The following is a 20343-nucleotide window of genomic DNA, read 5'->3' as shown; positions in this document are numbered from 1 at the left end:
AAACACCTGCCTTAGATCCTACATCGGTACAATGTGTGAAGCATTGGCTTGTTACACCAAACACCTGCCTTAGATCCTACATCGGTACAATGTGTGAAGAATTGGCTTGTTACACCAAACACCTGCCTTAGATCCTACATGAGTGCAATGTGTGAAGCATTGGCTTGTTACACCAAACACCTGCCTTAGATCCTACATTGGTGCAATGTGTGAAGCATTGGCTTGTTACACCAAACACCTGCCTTAGATCCTACATGAGTGCAATGTGTGAAGCATTGGCTTGTTACACCAAACACCTGCCTTAGATCCTACACGGGTGCAATGTGTGAAGCATTGGCTTGTTACACCAAACACATGCCTTAGATCCTACACGGGTGCAATGTGTGAAGCATTGGCTTGTTACACCAAACACCTGCCTTAGATCCTACATCGGTACAATGTGTGAAGCATTGGCTTGTCATCAAACACCTGTCTTAGATACTACACGGGTAAAATGTGTGAAGCATTGGCTTGTTACACCGAACACCTGCCTTAGATCCTACATCGGTACAATGTGTGAAGCATTGGCTTGTCATCAAACACCTGGCTCAGATCCTACATGGGTACAATGTGTGAAGCATTGGCTTGTCATCAAACACCTGGCTCAGATCCTACATGGGTACAATGTGTGAAGCATTGGCTTGTCATCAAACACCTGGCTCAGATCCTACATGGGTACAATGTGTGAAGCATTGGCTTGTTACACCAAACACCTGCCTTAGATCCTACATCGGTACAATTTGTGAAGAATTGGCTTGTTACACCAAACACCTGCCTTAGATCCTACATCGGTATAATGTGTGAAGCATTGGCTTGTTACACCAAACACCTGCCTTAGATTCTACATCGGTACAATGTGTGAAGAATTGGCTTGTTACACCAAACACCTGCCTTAGATCCTACATCGGTACAATGTGTGAAGCATTGGCTTGTCATCAAACACCTGCCTTAGATCCTACATCGGTACAATGTGTGAAGCATTGGCTTGTTACACCAAACACCTGGTTAGGGACCAGTACAAAAGTTCGATGTCAGATAAAAACCTTATTCAGCTTTGGAGGCAGGTGGCCCATTGAATGATGGACAGTGATGCAGACATGGAATTTACAGATTGTATACGAGGTCTATATTAAAAGCGGGAGACATATTAAAAATACATATTTTTAATGTTTAATATATTTCTTAGACTGGCTGCTTTTCAGTAGGGGCAGAGGCTCGGGAAACAAAAAATGAAAAATGTGTGGCCTTTGTTACATCAGAAGAGTGAATGTTGGATAACACTAATTGTACATGGTCGTGAAATATATTAATAGTTTTGTTTCTTTGTTGTTTATATCTTCCAGCTATATGATGGCAGTCTGTAAATACTGTATTTTCTTGAGTATAGTGCGCACTTTTTTTCCCAAAAAACACAGCTGTGTAGAAGGGGGTATGCATTATACACGAATTAATGAGTTTTGATGTTTTTTCCCCCATGGAAAGACATTACTGTGAGCACGTAACACCGGAAATACCATGTCAACAAATCCATACTGAAGTTCGCAAATTATTCATGTAATTACACTGTCTGGCTATAAAAAGTGTTCTTTGTATATCTGGACTTATGTTTGTAACTTATTTCATTTATTTATTCAAAATTCCTTTTACTGTTGTTTTAATTAATTTCGGCGAAATCGTGTGTGAAGCAATCGGAAGATTGCACAACTCACCGTTATTAACAGCAACCACGGTCAGATTACTGCTATTGACGCCTTGAAATGAACTTTAGTTGACAGAGAATGGATACATATATCATAAATGCCATACTTTGAATCGTTAAAAGTCAAATTTGTTGTTGTTGGACGATTCTATGTCAACACATAATTCTCGCGATCACGCGATCACGTGCACGTGAGCCTTGACGGGGAATGGTCAGACTGGTTCCATGTAAAAAATAATACCTGGCAATAGCGATCAGCTGCTTCGCTTAGGGTTATTATTATTTTAAATATGTCTAGTAAAAGCTGCATCTAAATTAACAAGATATTGGAATATTATTCCTGATAAAAAAAGTTTCAGATACAACATTTGCCGATCCTTGCATTAAAATACTGTAAAGTTATATCATTGGGTGTGTCTTGACCGAATCACCGGTAGATTCCAAGAAAACGTGTGTACAGCTAAATCAACATGTCTGGTGATTTTTTATCTCAAATTTCGAATTTGTACTGACAAAGTTTCTCATCACCCGTTCGTTTGCCGGACTTCGCTGAAGGGGTACGGTGTAATTTTTTTCCGCGCATAATATTCAAATTTCTTTTTTTCCAAAACATTGAATCCGCTAGAGGGGGGTGCGCATTATACATGGGTGCGCACTATACTCAAGAAAATACGGCACTAAAATTTGGTCCAGACACTCCAGAGATTGATATTGTGAGTAACGCTCCATGTGTGTACAATGACACGCTATCATCCAAGTCACCAAGTCTGACCATTACTCCAGAGGTCAAATCTCACAACCAGCCTAGGTTGGACCACTTCAAATCTAGAATCCCCAGGAGAAAGACATATTGATATTTCTGGATCACTCACCCCAAACAACAATGAAGGCAATGGTGTCATCGTCTTCAGACTAATGGTTGCTAGGAAACCAGGCAGATGACCTTGACGTGCTCCCACAAAAAATAACCTGGAAGAAGTACACACATACCATGTCATTATCTGTCATAAACATGCAAAGTAAATATTTACCCAAATGCAAAATAACCAACCCCCAGGTACATGGAATGCTGCACACATACTTAACCCCTGAAGATCTTATATGACACACTACAAAATATTACATGATTAAACTTCATTTGAAGATTACGTCGGGCGAGTGGCGAGAAAGTTCTGCTTACCTAGAAGATGTGAAGATTGCACCATTGAGACCACCAAATGTGGAGCAAGCCACAAAAACAGGCATAACCCAAGCCATCACTCCTAGAGTACGATTTGCAAAAGTCTGAAACACAAACAAAGATAAATAGCATTAAAAAATATGATAGATGTGCTGTCAAGTGAATATTGTTGAGGATCCTCCTTTCCCAGAAAAAGATATAGATTATTCACTTGGAGTATAAATTGAACTATCAATGTATTGCCATTGTTAACCCTACAATAAAACTAAATCGTAAGAAAATAAAAACTACCAATAGTATTGTTGATAGTATGCATAACAATCGATAGTTGCAATTAGTTATTAATAAAACAAATTAAGCAAATTTCAAACCTGCCTGTGTATTGATTTGCCAGGACTATGACAATTTCAGACTAGAGTTACTTCCCTTTGATTTGAGTAGGAACAGGGACAAAAATGGCTAACTTTGACATTGTTGGCAATACTTTAGCCATTTCTGTAACATTGATTAATATAATTATCAGTCCTTTAGTTGATGTACTAGTATCTTAGTACTCTTAGTACTATTGCAACAGTTGACAAGTATCACAATACTATTGCAATATTGTGGACTACAAAGGACAAATAGTCACCCCTATTGTTCACAAGGTGATACTCTTCATTTCTTTATAAAGTAGTTCCAGGTTGTAACAATTAAATAAAAATTAGCTTAAGTACTGAAATTGAAATTATGCCTGTACTTTTCTTTTTTTCAAACAATTTTGTTTCTATTGGACCATTATGAAGTCAGCAAAACAATCAGTTTGAAACCACCAAGTCAGTCCAAATTCCACAGCAGTAAATATTCATGTTTCCCCTGCCTGCTGAGTTCATTTTCTAACACATTTTTAGTTCTGAGACGTGAATGTTTAGCGAAATGCAGCACAGGCCTTACCATGGTCAAGTATGGAGTTGCAGTATGCACCTCTTAGAAATGTAAAATGTAAAATGTGACCCTGTAGGTTATACTTGAAGCACTGCGAAAGTCATAACTCCCTTGGTTAACATACAACAAAGACAGTTGTAGCATGAAAATCACTTGGAGAAACAAGCATTGATTCTTTTCCCATGATGACTTACAACAGCTACTGCATCCGATTCTAACATTTCAGCAGGCGTCATCACGGAGAAGTATGCCACGTTTGCCATCAGGTAAATCACTGTCACCATGGGCATCGAGATCCAGATCGCACGCGGTAAATTTCTGAAAGAAAAAAACATGCAAATATTCAAATCTGCCACACACAAAAATACACGTAATACAAACAAACATTTTATATACTATGGGGCAAAACAAAGTTGTTTTTTGTTCTTTTATGTCATTGAAAATTGATAGAACTGAAAATTTTGTTGGGGTGAAACAATGAATGAGTACTGAGTTCAGGTAATTAATTTTAGCAGGTCTATCAGAAATTATGCATCGTGTATCATATCATGAGTGAGTGAGTATGGTTTTACGCCGCTTTTAGCAATATTCCAGCAATATCACGGCGGGGGACACCAGAAATGTTCAAATTTGCCACACACAAAAATACACGTAATACGAACAGACATTTTTTATACTATGGGGCAAAACAAAGAAGTTTTTTGTTTTTTATGTCATTGCAAATTGATAGAACTGTTGCAAATTTTGTAGGGGTGAAACAATGAATGAGTAGTGAGTTCAGGTAATTAATTTTAGCAGGTCTATCAGAAATTATGCATCGTGTATCATATCATGAGTGAGTGAGTATGGTTTTACGCTGCTTTTAGCAATATTCCAGCAATATCACGGCGGGGGACACCAGAAATGGGCTTCACACATTGTACCCATGTCGGGCATCGAACCCAGGTCTTCGGCGTGACAAGCGAACGCTTTAATCACTAGGCTACCCGACCGCCCTTATCATATCAAGACAACTCATAAAGTATCAGCCACTACAAAACGTTTCTGGGTGCACCTGCCAAATGGTTTGAGTAACGATGCGGTGTATTGTTTGAGTCATTTGAAAGACATTGTTGGGGTCATTCAAATGTTAATGTGACGGAAGGTCGGAATGACATCACACTATAGAAATGATGTAATAGCTGAAGAATGTTGACGTCTTTCGACAAATTGTGGTTTTCTAGGACAGCGGTGGTGATAAAAGCATGTTTCTAAAGGAGAACTCAAGGATTACGAAATAATGGGCAATAAAGAAATCATGACACTAAAATGTGCATCTTACTGATTTTACGAAACTCGTGTAAGAATTCATGTATTACCTCACTCTCGCTCAGGAACTTCTGACACTCGTTTCGTTATATCAGTATGACACACATGTTCACATGATAATCTCTATTACCGTATTCGACATAATAAGCGCCTAGGGCGCTCTCAAAATTAGAAATAGGGGGCTCTTATTAGAATATTATTTTGGTGGAAAAAACAGAGTTGAAAGATTAATTTCGTGGTTTATGCTGACAGCCTGAAATGTTTATATGTATACGACAGATATGTTTTTTCAGAATTTAATTGCCCATAATTAAGGGTGTATATAACACACAAATGCGTATTATAAGCGAATAAATAAGTCTTGTGTACATTGATCAATCGGAAGGGGTGCTAATTGGAATTGTTCACTAGCCAATATATGAGCAATTATCGCCTTGGGCGCTTATTAGAGCGGGGCGCTTATTACGTCGAATACGGTATGTGAAATTTGTTTAATAAAATTCAAAAGTTTCAAAATGATATTGTACTTTCAAAAATAAACCTTGGAAGTATTCTTTGAGTGCTGACAAAGTGCCAGCAACTCGATTTGTTTTCTATAATATTGCTAACTTAAATGCGATGCACATGTTGCTATACTCTTGGCTCTTCGGTACTGGTGACATGCTTGATAACAGCCAGCCTGTTCAACATGGCAGCGAGGTCCATGGTTGGGGGGGCAGTCAGTACAACTTTAGCCTTCCAACTGTTTGCCGACAGCTATTGTTACAGTCATTCTGATGACAGGGTAATCATCTTGTCACAAAACAAGGCCTGTACATAAAGAGGGAATTGCAGATTGGGACAAATACTCAGAATGGGTATCTACAATAAACAGAGGCCAGAGTACTCAGAGTTTAAAAAATGATGTTTTAACTATGTTTTGCTGGGACTGGAAATACATGCCGGTTCATATACCAACTCCACTGTAACCACCTCTGGATGTATTGATGGGTAACATCCTTGGTCCACCATGGATGAATTGATAGGGTAACATTCTAGGGCCACCATAGAGGTATTTGTAGGGTAACATCCTAGGGCCACCATAGAGGTATTGGTAGGGTAACATCCTAGGGCTACCATGGAGGTGTTGGTAGGGTAACATCCTAGGGCCACCATGGAGGTGTTGGTAGGGTAACATCCTAGGGCCACCATGGAGGTATTGGTAGGGTAACATCCTTGGTCCACAATGAATGAATTGATAGGGTAACATTCTAGGGCCACCATAGAGGTATTGGAAGGGTAACATCCTAGGGCCACCATAGAGGTATTGGTAGGGTAACATCCTAGGTGAGGTGAGGTGAAATTGGGTTTAACGTTGCGTCCAAGATTATTGCACTTATATAGCGACGTGCATGTACGAGTATGTGTTTGTGTGGCTGCTTGTTCTAGTCCGGACTGATGCCGATTTATAGTGCTAGCTCTCTGAGATACCACGCCGCAGTTTAACATGAATACCCCACTCAGACACAGTATACTGACTCCGAGCCGACCAGTCCTTGTTTTAGCCCCTTAATGCCGAGCCCCAGACAGGGTAACATTAAGTACCATCTTTTAACGTCTTTTGGTATGACGCGGCCTGGGATCGAACCCCGGACCTTCCGCTCTCCGGGCGGACGCTCTACCACAGGACCACGGAGGCGGTCGTAACATCCTAGGGCCACCATGGAGGTGTTGGTAGGGTAACATTCTAGGGCCACCATGGAGGTGTTGGTAGGTTAACATCCTAGGGCCACCATGGAGGTGTTGGTAGGGTAACAATCTAGGGCCACCATGGAGGTGTTGGTAGGGTAACATTCTAGGGCAACCATGGAGGTGTTGGTAGGGTAACATCCTTGGTCCACCATGGATGAATTGATAGGGTAACATTCTAGGGCCACCATAGAGGTATTTGTAGGGTAACATCCTAGGGCCACCATAGAGGTATTGGTAGGGTAACATCCTAGGGCTACCATGGAGGTGTTGGTAGGGTAACATCCTAGGGCCACCTTGGAGGTATTGGTAGGGTAACATTCTAGGGCCACCATGGAGGTATTGGCAGGGTAACATTCTAGGGCCACCTTGGAGACATTGGTAGGATAACATTCTAGGGCCACCATGGAGGTATTGGTAGGGTAACATTAGATCTAGGGCCACCATGGAGGTGTTGGTAGGGTAACATTCTAGGGCCACCATGGAGGTATTGGTAGGGTAACATTCTAAGGCCACCATGGAGGTGTTGGTAAGGTAACATTCTAGGGCCACCATGGAGGTATTGGTAGGGTAACATTCTAGGGCCACCATAGAGGTGTTGGTAGGGTAACATTCTAGGGCCACCATGGAGGTGTTGGTAGGGTAACATTCTAGGGCCACCATGGAGGTTTTGGTAGGGTAACATTCTAGGGCCACCTTGGAGGTGTTGGTAGGGTAACATTCTAGGGCCACCATGGAGGTATTGGTAGGGTAACATTCTAGGGCCACCTTGTAGGTATTGGTAGGGTAACATTCTAGGGCCACCATGGAGGCATTAGTAGGGTAACATCCTAGGTCCACCAAAGAGGTATTGGTAGGGTAACATTCTAGGGCCACCATAGAGGTATTGGTAGGGTAACATTCTAGGGCCACCATGGAGGCATTGGTAGGGTAACATTCTAGGGCCACCATAGAGGTATTGGTAGGGTAACATCCTAGGGCCACCATGGAGGTGTTGGTAGAGGTAACATCCTAGGGCCACCTTGGAGGCATTGGTAGGGTAACATCCTAGGGCCACCATAGAGGTATTGGTAGGGTAACATTCTAGGGCCACCATGGAGGCATTGGTAGGGTAACATCCCAGGGCCACCATAGAGGTATTGGTAGGGTAACATTCTAGGCCCACCATAGAGGTATTGGTAGGGTAACATTCTAGGGCCACCATGGAGGCATTGGTAGGGTAACATCCTAGAGCCACCATAGAGGTATTGGTAGGGTAACATTCTAGGGCCACCATGGAGGTATTGGTAGGGTAACATCCTAGGGCCACCATGGAGGTGTTGGTAGGGTAACATTCTAGGGCCACCTTGGAGGCATTGGTAGGGTAACATTCGAGGGCCACCTTGGAGGCATTGGTAGGGTAGCATCCTAGGGCCACCTTGGAGGCATTGGTAGGGTAACATCCTAGGTCCACCATGGAGACATTGGTAGGGGTAATTCTAGGGCACACATGCTTCATCTGATTCACTCTCCAATTCCATGCCAAACATCTCAACACAACTCCCACTTACAGCCCCATTCCCAATGACAAAACAAGCAGATAGTCAGTGTCTTCATTTGGTAATTTGACACGATGAAAGGTTTCTGGGTGCACCTGCCAAATGCTGACCCATGCATAACAGTTGACTAGAGCAGCAATGAGGTCTATCAATCACCTGCTGATCTTGCAGTGTCTGACATCTCCATGTGGTTACAATCAGGTCAACAGACATAATAAACACAATCCTAGGTCATGCTGCTCCACTCTTGGTGCAGTGGGGTAACACAGAGAAACACAGAGAAACACAGACTGGCATTTTTCTTCTACATGCATGACTTTCAAAAACCTTCCCAGTTGCAGACAAGCGCATCTTTGTCAGCTGACAGATGTCTCATCATGTCCTATCCTTGAGGACTAGGCGTGTCACGATAAATCAAAATAATGATATATTGCTATTGGTTAGGACTTAAAGTCAATAAATTGATTGTTAAATCAGTTTCCGATCAATAGTATCGATTTCAGTTAGGAATATGGATAGTTTTGATTGTATTTACCATATCAATAAAATACATGCAACGCTGTTGAAATTCGTTTTTCTTTTGATCATGATAGTAGTATTAATTTACACATGGTAATGTGACAGTTTCTTTTTCTTAAATTATTAGGGTAAAGAAAAAACAAATCATATCTCAAACTTTTTATCTGTTGTTATGGTTATCATCTGTTGGCATGGTTATCCCATTCAAAGGAAACTTCAGTTCCAAGGTTTAATTCAACTCTAAAATCCATCTAAAATGACACGCTGAAAACTATCGATATTTATCGCAATAGTTACTTGCAATATCAATAGTTATCGCAATAGTGATTTCCATACCAATAGTCACCCCTATTGAGGACCATAGAATAGTCCACATTATCCAATACTTGTCAGAACAGGTCCCCCAGTACCCCATGCTTATCTCCCATGGAGAATCTTGGTTCAGAACAGGTCCCCAGTACCCCACAGAGAATCTTGGTTCAGAACAGGTCCCCAGTACCCCATGCTTATCTCCCATGGAGAATCTTGGTTCAGAACAGGTCCCCCAGTACCCTATGCTTACCTCCCATGGAGAATCTTGGTTCAGAACAGGTCCCCCAGTACCCAATGCTTATCTCCCATGGAGAATCTTGGTTCAGAACAGGTCCCCAGTACCCCACAGAGAATCTTGGTTCAGAACAGGTCCCCAGTACCCCATGCTTACCTCCCATGGAGAATCTTGGTTCAGAACAGGTCCCCCAGTACCCCATGCTTATCTCCCATGGAGAATCTTGGTTCAGAACAGGTCCCCAGTACCCCACAGAGAATCTTGGGTCAGAACAGGTCCCCAGTACCCCACAGAGAATCTTGGTTCAGAACAGGTCCCCAGTACCCCACAGAGAATCTTGGTTCAGAACAGGTCCCCAGTACCCCATGCTTACCTCCCATGGAGAATCTTGGTTCAGAACAGGTCCCCCAGTACCCCATGCTTATCTCCCATGGAGAATCTTGGTTCAGAACAGGTCCCCAGTACCCCACAGAGAATCTTGGGTCAGAACAGGTCCCCAGTACCCCATAGAGAATCTTGGGTCAGAACAGGTCCCCAGTACCCCACAGAGAATCTTGGGTCAGAACAGGTCCCCAGTACCCCACAGAGAAACTTGGGTCAGAACAGGTCCCCAGTACCCCACAGAGAATCTTGGGTCAGAACAGGTCCCCAGTACCCCACAGAGAATCTTGGGTCAGAACAGGTCCCCAGTACCCCACAGAGAATCTTGGTTCAGAACAGGTCCCCAGTACCCCACAGAGAATCTTGGGTCAGAACAGGTCCCCAGTACCCCACAGAGAATCTTGGGTCAGAACAGGTCCCCAGTACCCCACAGAGAATCTTGGTTCAGAACAGGTCCCCAGTACCCCACAGAGAATCTTGGGTCAGAACAGGTCCCCAGTACCCCACAGAGAATCTTGGGTCAGAACAGGTCCCCAGTACCCCACAGAGAATCTTGGGTCAGAACAGGTCCCCAGTACCCCAAGGAGAATCTTGGGTCAGAACAGGTCCCCAGTACCCCAAGGAGAATCTTGGGTCAGAACAGGTCCCCAGTACCCCACAGAGAATCTTGGGTCAGAACAGGTCCCCAGTACCCCACAGAGAATCTTGGGTCAGAACAGGTCCCCAGTACCCCACAGAGAATCTTGGGTCAGAACAGGTCCCCAGTACCCCACAGAGAATCTTGGGTCAGAACAGGTCCCCAGTACCCCACAGAGAATCTTGGGTCAGAACAGGTCCCCAGTACCCCAAGGAGAATCTTGGGTCAGAACAGGTCCCCAGTACCCCACAGAGAATCTTGGGTCAAAACAGGTCCCCAGTGCCCCATGCTTGTCTCTACGGGGAAACTTGGGTCAAAACAGGTCCCCAGTGCCCCATGCTTGTCTCTTGTGGGGATTCCAGGCAGAATAGGTCCCTAGTACACATTTGCCTGGATAGTTTCTCCCTATCAATCACAATAACCATTATTTTCAATGCAGACAACTTGAAATGTTTACTACTGAACAGAAATAAAAGCTTAGCTTTGCTCAGCAATGTACCTGTCATTTGAACAGTGTAAATTATTTCCGCTGCACTGAGTGAGTGAGTGAGTAAGGTTTTACGCCGCTTATTTTCCAGCAATATCACGGCGGGGGACACCAGAAATGGGCTTCACACATTTTTACCCATGTTGGGAATCGAACCCGGGTCTTCGGCGAGACGAGCAAATGCTTTAACCACTAGGCTACCCGACCGCCCCTCCACTGCACTGACTTCACATGATATGGCAATGGAGCATAGCATATTCGAGCACATTACCATGTACACCATCTTGGAAAATCTTCTCATAGGCGTGACATAATAGGCATAATTTTAACTATTGTAAGGACCAGTGCAAAAGTTTTGTCAGATAAAAACCTTAAATTTTGAGATATCCGCCCCAAAAAACTTTATTCTGAAAATGTCAAATTTTCAAGTTTAGTGGCTTCTTTAGTCCTGCATTCTCGTGTTTTGCCCTGTACTTTCAGAACGCCTCTCGAGTGAAGTTTATTGTATTGGTGTTGACAATCATTTGTTGGGTTTTTATACCTCAAATCTGTGATCATATATTACGCACTACAGTAGATGTTCTATTGCTGAGGATGATAACACTCGACCTTGTGGAAAGACTGGATGTATTTTTGACAACTCCAAACAGCATCCAAATGAATATATGATCAGTTTAGTTCAGTTTCTATATAACCCGTTAAGATCCGGGATAGCATAGGTCTTCAGCAACCCATGCTTGCCATAAAAGAAAATTATGCTTGCCATAAGAGGCAACTAACAGGATCGGGTGGTCAGGCTCGCTGACTTGGTTGATGCATGTCATGGATCGATGCTCATCATGTCAATCATTTGGTTGTCTGGTCTAGACTCGATTATTTACAAACTGCCTTCATATAGCTGGAATATTGCTGAGTGCGGCGTTAAACAACAAACAAACAAACGAACAGTTTCTATATAAACCCTTGACAAATCAAGTATTTGATATTGTACGTCAGATCAAAAAATTGCATGCGCATCCATTTAAGCTGTTTGAAGTGAAGGCAATAAATATCCCAAGTTCCAAATACATTTGTGAGATCCTTAGGGTATGATCAGAATCTGTGACTGCAGACTAGAAACTAATATTTTGACCTATTTTAAGGGATCCATCTGCTTACTTCCGATTCGACCCTAAATTCCAAAAATATCTGTTGTAACTCCCAGCTGCCCTAAGGATATGATAGCATTGCATTCATTCGTTCTACTACTTTCAGTAGTATTGCAAATGTATAATGAGGCCCTTGACATTCACAAAATGCTGCCTTCCTGTCCCTCTCTGACAAAATGTCAGCCACACGCACCATTTCCTAGATTCAGGGGATTGCTGGGGAAGCTCTTTAGGATTTAAAGGTAGTCATCAAGCGTCATTCAAACAGCTGCTTAATTCCAAAACCAATCTCATTAAAATCAAACCTCAGTTCTCGCTACCGCTAAACAAAGATCTGAGGACATCCCATTATGGTTCATGTCAGAATAACCTTTCATCCGACTAATCAGAGCATCGCTTACCAGATTATGAAAGTGACAGTCGGAATGTGATTTCTGATCATGCAGCCTCGAAAACTTTAACTCCGAACGATAGTTACGGGTTTAACGACTGTATCCATACAATCTAGACCATCTATTAGCCATTCCAGAATGTTCTTTTGTTCATGTTCCAAATTTGTTATCGAGAATTGGTTAAAATACATTTCGAAGCGTAGTCGCCAATTTGAAATTAGAACGTAAAGCACGAGAGAGCTGCCTTCTGATTGGTCATTGCATTGGTCGGTCAAAGTTCGCGCAAGGTCGGTCTGACGTGACCCGTAATGGGATGTCCTCAGATCTTTGTTTAGCGGTAGCGAGAACTAAGATCTGCTTTTAATGAGAGTGTTCCAAAACGTGCCTCACATCGTCGTGCTATTTCTATTTCCTTGTGTAAAAATAAAGTAACTAAAGCCCTGTGGGAAACCGGGTTAGAATAGGTCCCCAGTGATCTAAGCTGGTCGTAAAACATGACCAAACTGATCGGGTGGTCACTTTTGGTGATGGAGTGCCATCGTGGATCGTTGTTCACAATATCAATCACTGGATTATCTGGCTCAGATCTGATTATCAGTCCCCACTCTATTCCGCAATTATGGAATATTTGGCAGAAATCCTACTCGGTGCAGAAATGTACTGATCTTGCAAAAGGTCATTTCTTGTGCAGAACTCATGCAGAACTTTGCATTTATCTGCCACAGAATTTGTTAAAAACACTTCAGGTTTTACAGTTAGGGTGGCCTCTTCCCCGCGCGGCAATTCAATTCCCATAACTCTGTGTAGAAATTCAGTTTGGCCTGTTTTTACATTTTTTCCCACTTTTTCGTATCAAAAGAGTATTAATTTGCATGAAGAAAGACACAAATAGTAACATACATTCATAATGTTTGTATTAGTGTACTTTTGAAAAAAAAATTAACAGTAATCTTGACTTAGAAAGGGAAAATGTTAAAAAAAATGATGCAAAACAGTAGGGTAATTTCAATTGGCAACTGCAAACTTCATGTGATGAATTTTGTAATAAAACTTATATCATTAGAATCACAAATGCACAAGGAATACTATAACGCACCGTAACGCGATGTTTTTCCTCAACTTCCATGCGTATCGCGGTGGCGAAAAAATATCAAAAGCAGGAGAAATGTGTTGGAATTGGTGGGCAAGCCGTTCGCGTGCGTTCAAGGGAGATAACCGAGTGCGGCTTATTTACCATCAGCTGCCAAGAAGAAGAAGCGCCAATAAAATATACACCTATAAGTACATCGTCATTATTAAGCGTAATACAATGTTGCCTTCAACCAAAAAGACATTGGAGAGAGAATAAGGAAATTCTCAAGAGCTTTGACTGTCTTAGGTATCCAAGAAAAGACTTTTCGTCACATTTTGAGAGCTCCTTAACCGGATGTGCAGACCACTTGAGAGTTCTTCGACCGGATCAGCTGACTACATGTGCCTAATGTCAGGTCTCATCGTATTGTCAACGCAAGTTACACCATGTGAATTAATTATGGTAATTCCTACAAATACAATCGTGATCTTTGCTGTAACACACAGGAAATGTTATGTAATGAGAATGTCGGGCAGGTGTTCTGTTTATGTAATAAACTTGTCAGTGTCACCAAGTTGTTTATACAGTGATTTATGGCACCTCATTAAAAAATCAAAGCCAGCATTTCCTCGAACCCACGAATTTTGCACGAGAATTTTTAGTTGTTTATACAGGGAATTATGGCATTTTCTTGAAGCCATGAATTATGTATGACAATTTTGATAACATGAGAATCGCAAATGCTTACGGAACACTGTAACGCAATGGCGAAAAAAAAGGAGAAATGTGTTGGAATTGAGACAGCAAATTTCAATATATTAAAACAAGATAACGCGGTTGGTTTCCGTGGATATCGCCTGACAAACATGTATGTGGGATTTTATTATATATAAATCTGCCGCCACACAATTGAATCGAAAATTACATTCCCCAAGAAAATACATTTTCAGAAAAGATCGAAAGCAGGAGAAATATGTTGGAAATTGGGGGAACATGTGGTATTTTATTAGCGATTTTAATTGTGAACTGGTGAAAGCTTATATATATGTGTGTGTGATGGCGATACTCACCTCAATGTTCCCTTCCGCTACTTTATTATGTGGCGATACGGTACGGAATAATTCGAGCATGCGAAAGACGTTCGTGGGATGTTAGTCATGTCAGTCGGCATTTGTCACCTTGAGTTATCGGCACGGACACGTTGTTTAATGCCAGAATATATACATGAGAAATCTTTGTCACATGTGGTAACCAAGCACGATATGTCCACGAAGTTCAATATTTTTAACACCCGCGCGATTTCCATCTGAAAAACGGTACCCATTGTTGTAATCTGACCAACCATGATCCGGCAAAAGGATGACGGACAAAAAGCTAATTTCCGGCGCAGTGGTGACGTGGCATTACACCTAATTTGCATATCATGTGACACAACATTTCGTAAAACAAATTATTTACCAAAACTATTTAGACTGTATTGCTACTGGCTATAAATTATCGCCAACTCCCCGTTGTCGCACGGGATATCATTTTAATTTTGCTCGTTTTCATTGGAAGAGAGAAAGATTTATCCGAAAATGACAAAACACTTGTGAGGAAATATTTTTTTTTAAAAACCCACAATAATCGCCAAGCCCGAATACAGCTTTATCAAAGACATGTGGGCCATCGCGACTTATTCACTCGAAAATAAAAAACAAAACACAATGACGCACTTCCGTTCTGGCATTGCTTTCTATCGGTCAGTCATTTCTTTCTCAAAATACAATTCTGAAACCTATTTGAGCTGTACGTAGCATGTGTATATATCGAAATCCATAGTACATATGATAGCATGTAGAGATCGAATGTGGGGAATATTGGTTTGCAGACGACAAATTTGTAATGTCATTTGTATAACTGAAGCGTATATGCGTGATCACGTGGCACGTGCTGTCAAGACGACGGGAAAGTTATACACGTTATAACAGAGATCAACTAAATCATTTTTCACGAACTGAAATCACGGAGTGACAGAAATGAAAAAAAAAACTGGCGATAACTGGTCGGTAACCAGTAGCTCTATCATGTCTACAATGAGGTCATGGGACAACGTAAAAGTGATCTGTGTGCTGTGTATGTATTGAAATGTTCTGTAATGAGCATGTCGGGCAGGTGGTTCTGTTTATGTAATAATAAACTTATCAGAAGTTGTTATCATGGTTATACAGGGATTTATGGCATTTCCTTGAATCTACGAATTTGATAACATTAGAATCGCAAATGCTTACGGAACGCTATAACGCAGTTGTTTTTAACTATTTTCGCCACCTTCCATGCGTAACGCGGTGGCGAAAAATATTTAAAACGCAGGAGAAATGTGTTGGAATTGTGACAGCAGATTTCAATATTTTAAACCATGATAACCATGATGGTTTCCAAGGGTATCGCCTGACAAATATGTATGTGTGGTTTTATTATACATATGAATAGACAACAACAGTCGTCAAAAACGGCGATTACAAGAATAAATGGCTTTCATTTTCAGAAAAGATAAAAAGCAGGGGAATATGTTGGAAATGGGGGGACATGTGGTATTGTATTAGCGATTTTAATTGTGACAGCATATATGTGTGTGTGATGGCGATGTTCACCTCAATGTTCCGTATCGCCAGTGCACAAATGAACACGTTTGTTTTCGACTATTTTCGCCAATCTCCATGCGTAACGCGGTGGTGAAAAAAAGATCAAAAGCAGGAAAAATGTGTTGGGATTTGGGGGCATGTGGAATTTTAATAGCAATCAAAATAATTGTGACAGCAGATTCAAATATTTAGAACCACGATAACGCGGTTGATTACCATGCGTAAAGCATTACCAATATGGATCTGGGGTTATATTATATATGAATCTGCCGCCACACAATTGAAATCGATAATAAAATCCCGACTGTCCTTATTGGATAAATGAAGCTTAAATATACGATTAGCAAGCATTAAATACCAACGTGTTGCGCATATGTCTATTACCCTTTCAACTGGTGGTTCTTTAGGGAACACCAGTTGAAAAGGGTAAAAGACATATGCCTGGCGAATCATATTTGCATTACCAGTGGTGCTAAGCGCTTGCGGGCCTCTTTTATAAGGCGCCGAGACAGCGACAATTTAACGAACTTGTGGTAAAAATAGTTTCACGGAGTTTTTGCTCAGTTTAGTTACTGCATAAAACATTATGAAATCGGGTAAGTCGAAGTGAAACGGCGATTACCTTGATTACTTCCGTGGCGAAAAAAAGATATAAAAAAACCAGGAAAAATGTGTTGGAATTGATGTGCATGTGGATTCAAGCAATTGAGATACGATGACATGCCAGCAGCCCATGCTTGCCGTAAAAGGTGACCATGCTTGTAAAAGGCGACCAACGGGATTGGGTGTCCAGGCTCGCTGACTTGTTTGATGCATGTCATCGATCCCAATTGCGTGGATCGATGCTCATGATATTAATAACTGGGTTGTCTGGTCCAGACTCGATTATTTTACAGACCGCCGTCATATAGCTAGAATATTGCTGGGTGCGGCGATAAACAACAAACAAACAAACGATGACATGCATCAACAAAGTCAGCGAAAATGTCATCAATCCCAATTGCGTGGATCGATGCTCAATATGTCAATCACAGGACTTTCTGGTCCAGACTAGATTAATTACAGACCGCCGTCATATAGCTGGAATATTGCTGAATGCGGTATTTAATATATGTTGTGTTGGAGGGAGCGTTATTTACATAAGCCAGTTTGGCCTGTTTACAAATCTCAGATGAATAAAATATGATTAACCTATTATTACATGTTGCGGGGTGTCTTATTTCATACAAAACCAATGTTCTTAAACACATCACCTTGGGTGAAACAGAATTATTTCCTTGTTTTAGCGTCGATTTCATAATGCTTACATGCGTATGGGATAACATAAGATTGTTATTTGATGTTGTTAATATGCTGTGGGGCATTTGATATTTACAGTCCACATGCCCACGGTGATTTTCTAATATATATTTCATATGCATACAGTACTTCTAGAAATAATGCAAATTCCTCAATCGGCATACACATCTGCCATACACAGGAAACTCTGTATATTTAATTATCCACTGTGATTAGCAGTTATACAGTCCCCCCCCCCCCGGTCTCAGGGCCAATGGACGACCCCAGTGTTATTCCAGTTATGGAATGTAGGTCGGGTGATAGTTGAACTAAAGAGGAGTCCAATACATGTACTGTATATGCACACTTGATGACGTATGTACGTAAATGCGCATGCATGGTTTCGACAGAAGAATTGCCGGTGTTTGTGAGAATAAATACAATGTATGATTTTATTTTTGTTCGAGTTAGATCGATCTTTTGTAGAAGTTTTGATGTTCCGTTATTGTTAACTTCTTTGACTGTTGGGCCCATTTGAATGCAAATATGGTAAGATATACATGAATGAAATAATCTTTTGGGCTTGAAATTTCATTACTTCGCCAGAGATGGGTGTCCCGTCATGTCGGGATAGCGTAAACCACGCAAACAGTGCATTGTCCAGTGTCTGGTCGTACGCCGTCTTGGGGCGGTCGGGTAGCCTAGTGGTTAAAGCGTTCGATCGTCACGCCGAAGACCCGGATTCGAATCCCGACGTGGGTACAATGTGTGAAGCCCATTTCTGGTGTCCCCCGCCGTGATATTGCTGGAATATTGCTAAAAGCGGCGTAAACCCAAACTCACTCACTCACGTACGCCGTCTTTTCCTGCTTCATGTCTCTGTCTTCTGATGTCTTCTGTCTTTAGCCTGTGAATCTCTTTCTCTCTTGATCAACGCTAACTTCTCCGCAATGCTTGTCGTCTGCTTTTCACTGATGCCATGATGAAATGGTACAGAAAAAACTGGGAACTGGACTTTTATATACCCAGTATGATTTCAGCACTAACTTCTTCTCACTTTTTATGTTGTTTCAGATTAGTTTTAACTCTTACACACGCGACACGCTTCATGTTTAAAACTAGTCACAGCACAGATTGATGTGTTAAATTGATGAAGATGGAAGTCGGATCATAATTGGGTCCAGATACGGAAAACCTACGTTGTGTGTTTTAAACAAATAAAAATAACAGGTGTTCATTGTTTTTTGGACATTAATTGTATTAGGTAATCCCTGTACTATCACCAAATACGCGTAATCAAATGGGAAGAAGCATGAAATTTATGGGAGCCAGTGATCACCCCGCAGTCAACTGGGATGACGCAATACAGCACGTGACTTCTCCCAAAATGAACTTACCCCTCCACGTTAAAATATATCGTCGCCTCTTCGATTTCTTTCCCGTGGTATGATAGTTGATGACACCACGAATTAGCCAAAGTACTATGTATGGACATCACAGGCGCGGCGTTTTGCGAGAATACAAAGATTATTTGAATCGGAATTCGCTCGATCGTTCATACTTCCAGCCACTGGCGAAGAATTGTGAAAATGCAAGAGAATAGAAGCGAAGCGAAAATTAATGTATTGATGTCAATATCGAAATATTTGCTATATGATTGTATATGAACACATTTAACATTAATAATATACCAATAATTGCCCAATAACAACTGGAATTGATAACGGGCTAAAATATTTCAAAACAAATTATGATCTAAAAATATTATGCTATTTTAATATAATACATAATACATGTTTCAGTTGATTTAATGTTTTATGTACATAAACATGTACAAATACAGGGAGATATCAATAAAGGTCTGAAATACTCCTAAACGTTCATCCAGTAATTATGAATGCGTCAAATTAACAGTCACAACAATAACGCGTCAGGCTGTACTTGACAATGACACACCTTACGAGTTTCTTTGTCAACAAGTAAGGGTTAGTATCTTGGATATGCATTAAGGTACTAATATCAACTTTTAACAGACGTGCGTGTCTCGAATTCCTTGAATTAGCTGTATGGCAGTGTGAACCATGGAATAATTTTAATGGTTTGACAATCGACCGTGCAGCAATATACATCTACAATATACTTCATCGCTATTTAGACCCATTAATCCGACAGCCTCGCACTCCCGACATCGACACACCGAATTTGCAACGAACCACTGAAATCACTTATTAATTAGTCTCGTTAATCCGACACGGTGATCAACGTACTCCGTGGTCATCTGCCCGCGAGTACACAGACACGTGTTTTGATGCGAGACGAGTCGGCGAGTAGCTGCATATTTCAACGGCTGCAGAGATAAACTTGCTTAACAATAAACAACTACTGCTTTCAATAAACAAAACAGGATTAATCACATGCCTCGATTACCTCAATCTTATTAAACTCATATACAAAATCTCGCAACCGCTGTGTACTTTACAGGTCACGTCAGAACGACCTTCCGCGAAGTTTGACCGACCAATCAAATTACTAACAGGAAGTCGACACAAGCCACTATGAATTGAAAGCAGCTTTCTAAGCATTTGCGGCACTAAAGTACTCACGGAAATGAAAAAAAAACCTGGTTTTTTCGATCTCAGATTTTGAATAAATGCAGTTAATATACAAAATATATAAATATTCAAACAACTCAATTAGTACTAATTGGGCTTTGGCACAAATACAGCGTATCAAAGGTTTTTATATCTTTTTACACGTAGACTGTTGTGAAACTGAGCATAACCAGGTGTTTGAAGATCAAGGTGAATGTCCATGACCTAAGACACCTTGACGACAGGTAAAA

The 20343-nt window shown here is 41.2% G+C and overlaps 1 protein-coding gene across 1 annotated transcript in view; it reads right to left on the bottom strand.

The window, feature by feature from the left end:
• The window catches only part of LOC124140880 (Y+L amino acid transporter 2-like), a 71671-nt gene that overhangs the window by 3915 nt on the left and 47413 nt on the right, over window positions 1-20343 (bottom strand). The window contains exons 5-7 of the mRNA XM_046508696.2: window positions 4037-4160; window positions 2919-3022; window positions 2611-2707 (exon numbers count right to left, since the gene is read on the bottom strand). Coding sequence (XP_046364652.2) covers window positions 2611-2707; window positions 2919-3022; window positions 4037-4160 — 325 coding nt within the window. The remainder of the gene's footprint in view (window positions 1-2610; window positions 2708-2918; window positions 3023-4036; window positions 4161-20343) is intronic.

The sequence above is a fragment of the Haliotis rufescens genome, unplaced genomic scaffold, assembly GCF_023055435.1.
Source record: "Haliotis rufescens isolate VD_foot unplaced genomic scaffold, xgHalRufe1.0.p SCAF_17, whole genome shotgun sequence".
In the NCBI taxonomy this organism is placed as follows: Eukaryota; Metazoa; Mollusca; class Gastropoda; order Lepetellida; family Haliotidae; genus Haliotis; species Haliotis rufescens.
Note: the sequence above shows the minus strand (reverse complement) of the source record. Positions and strands in the feature narration are given on the sequence as shown.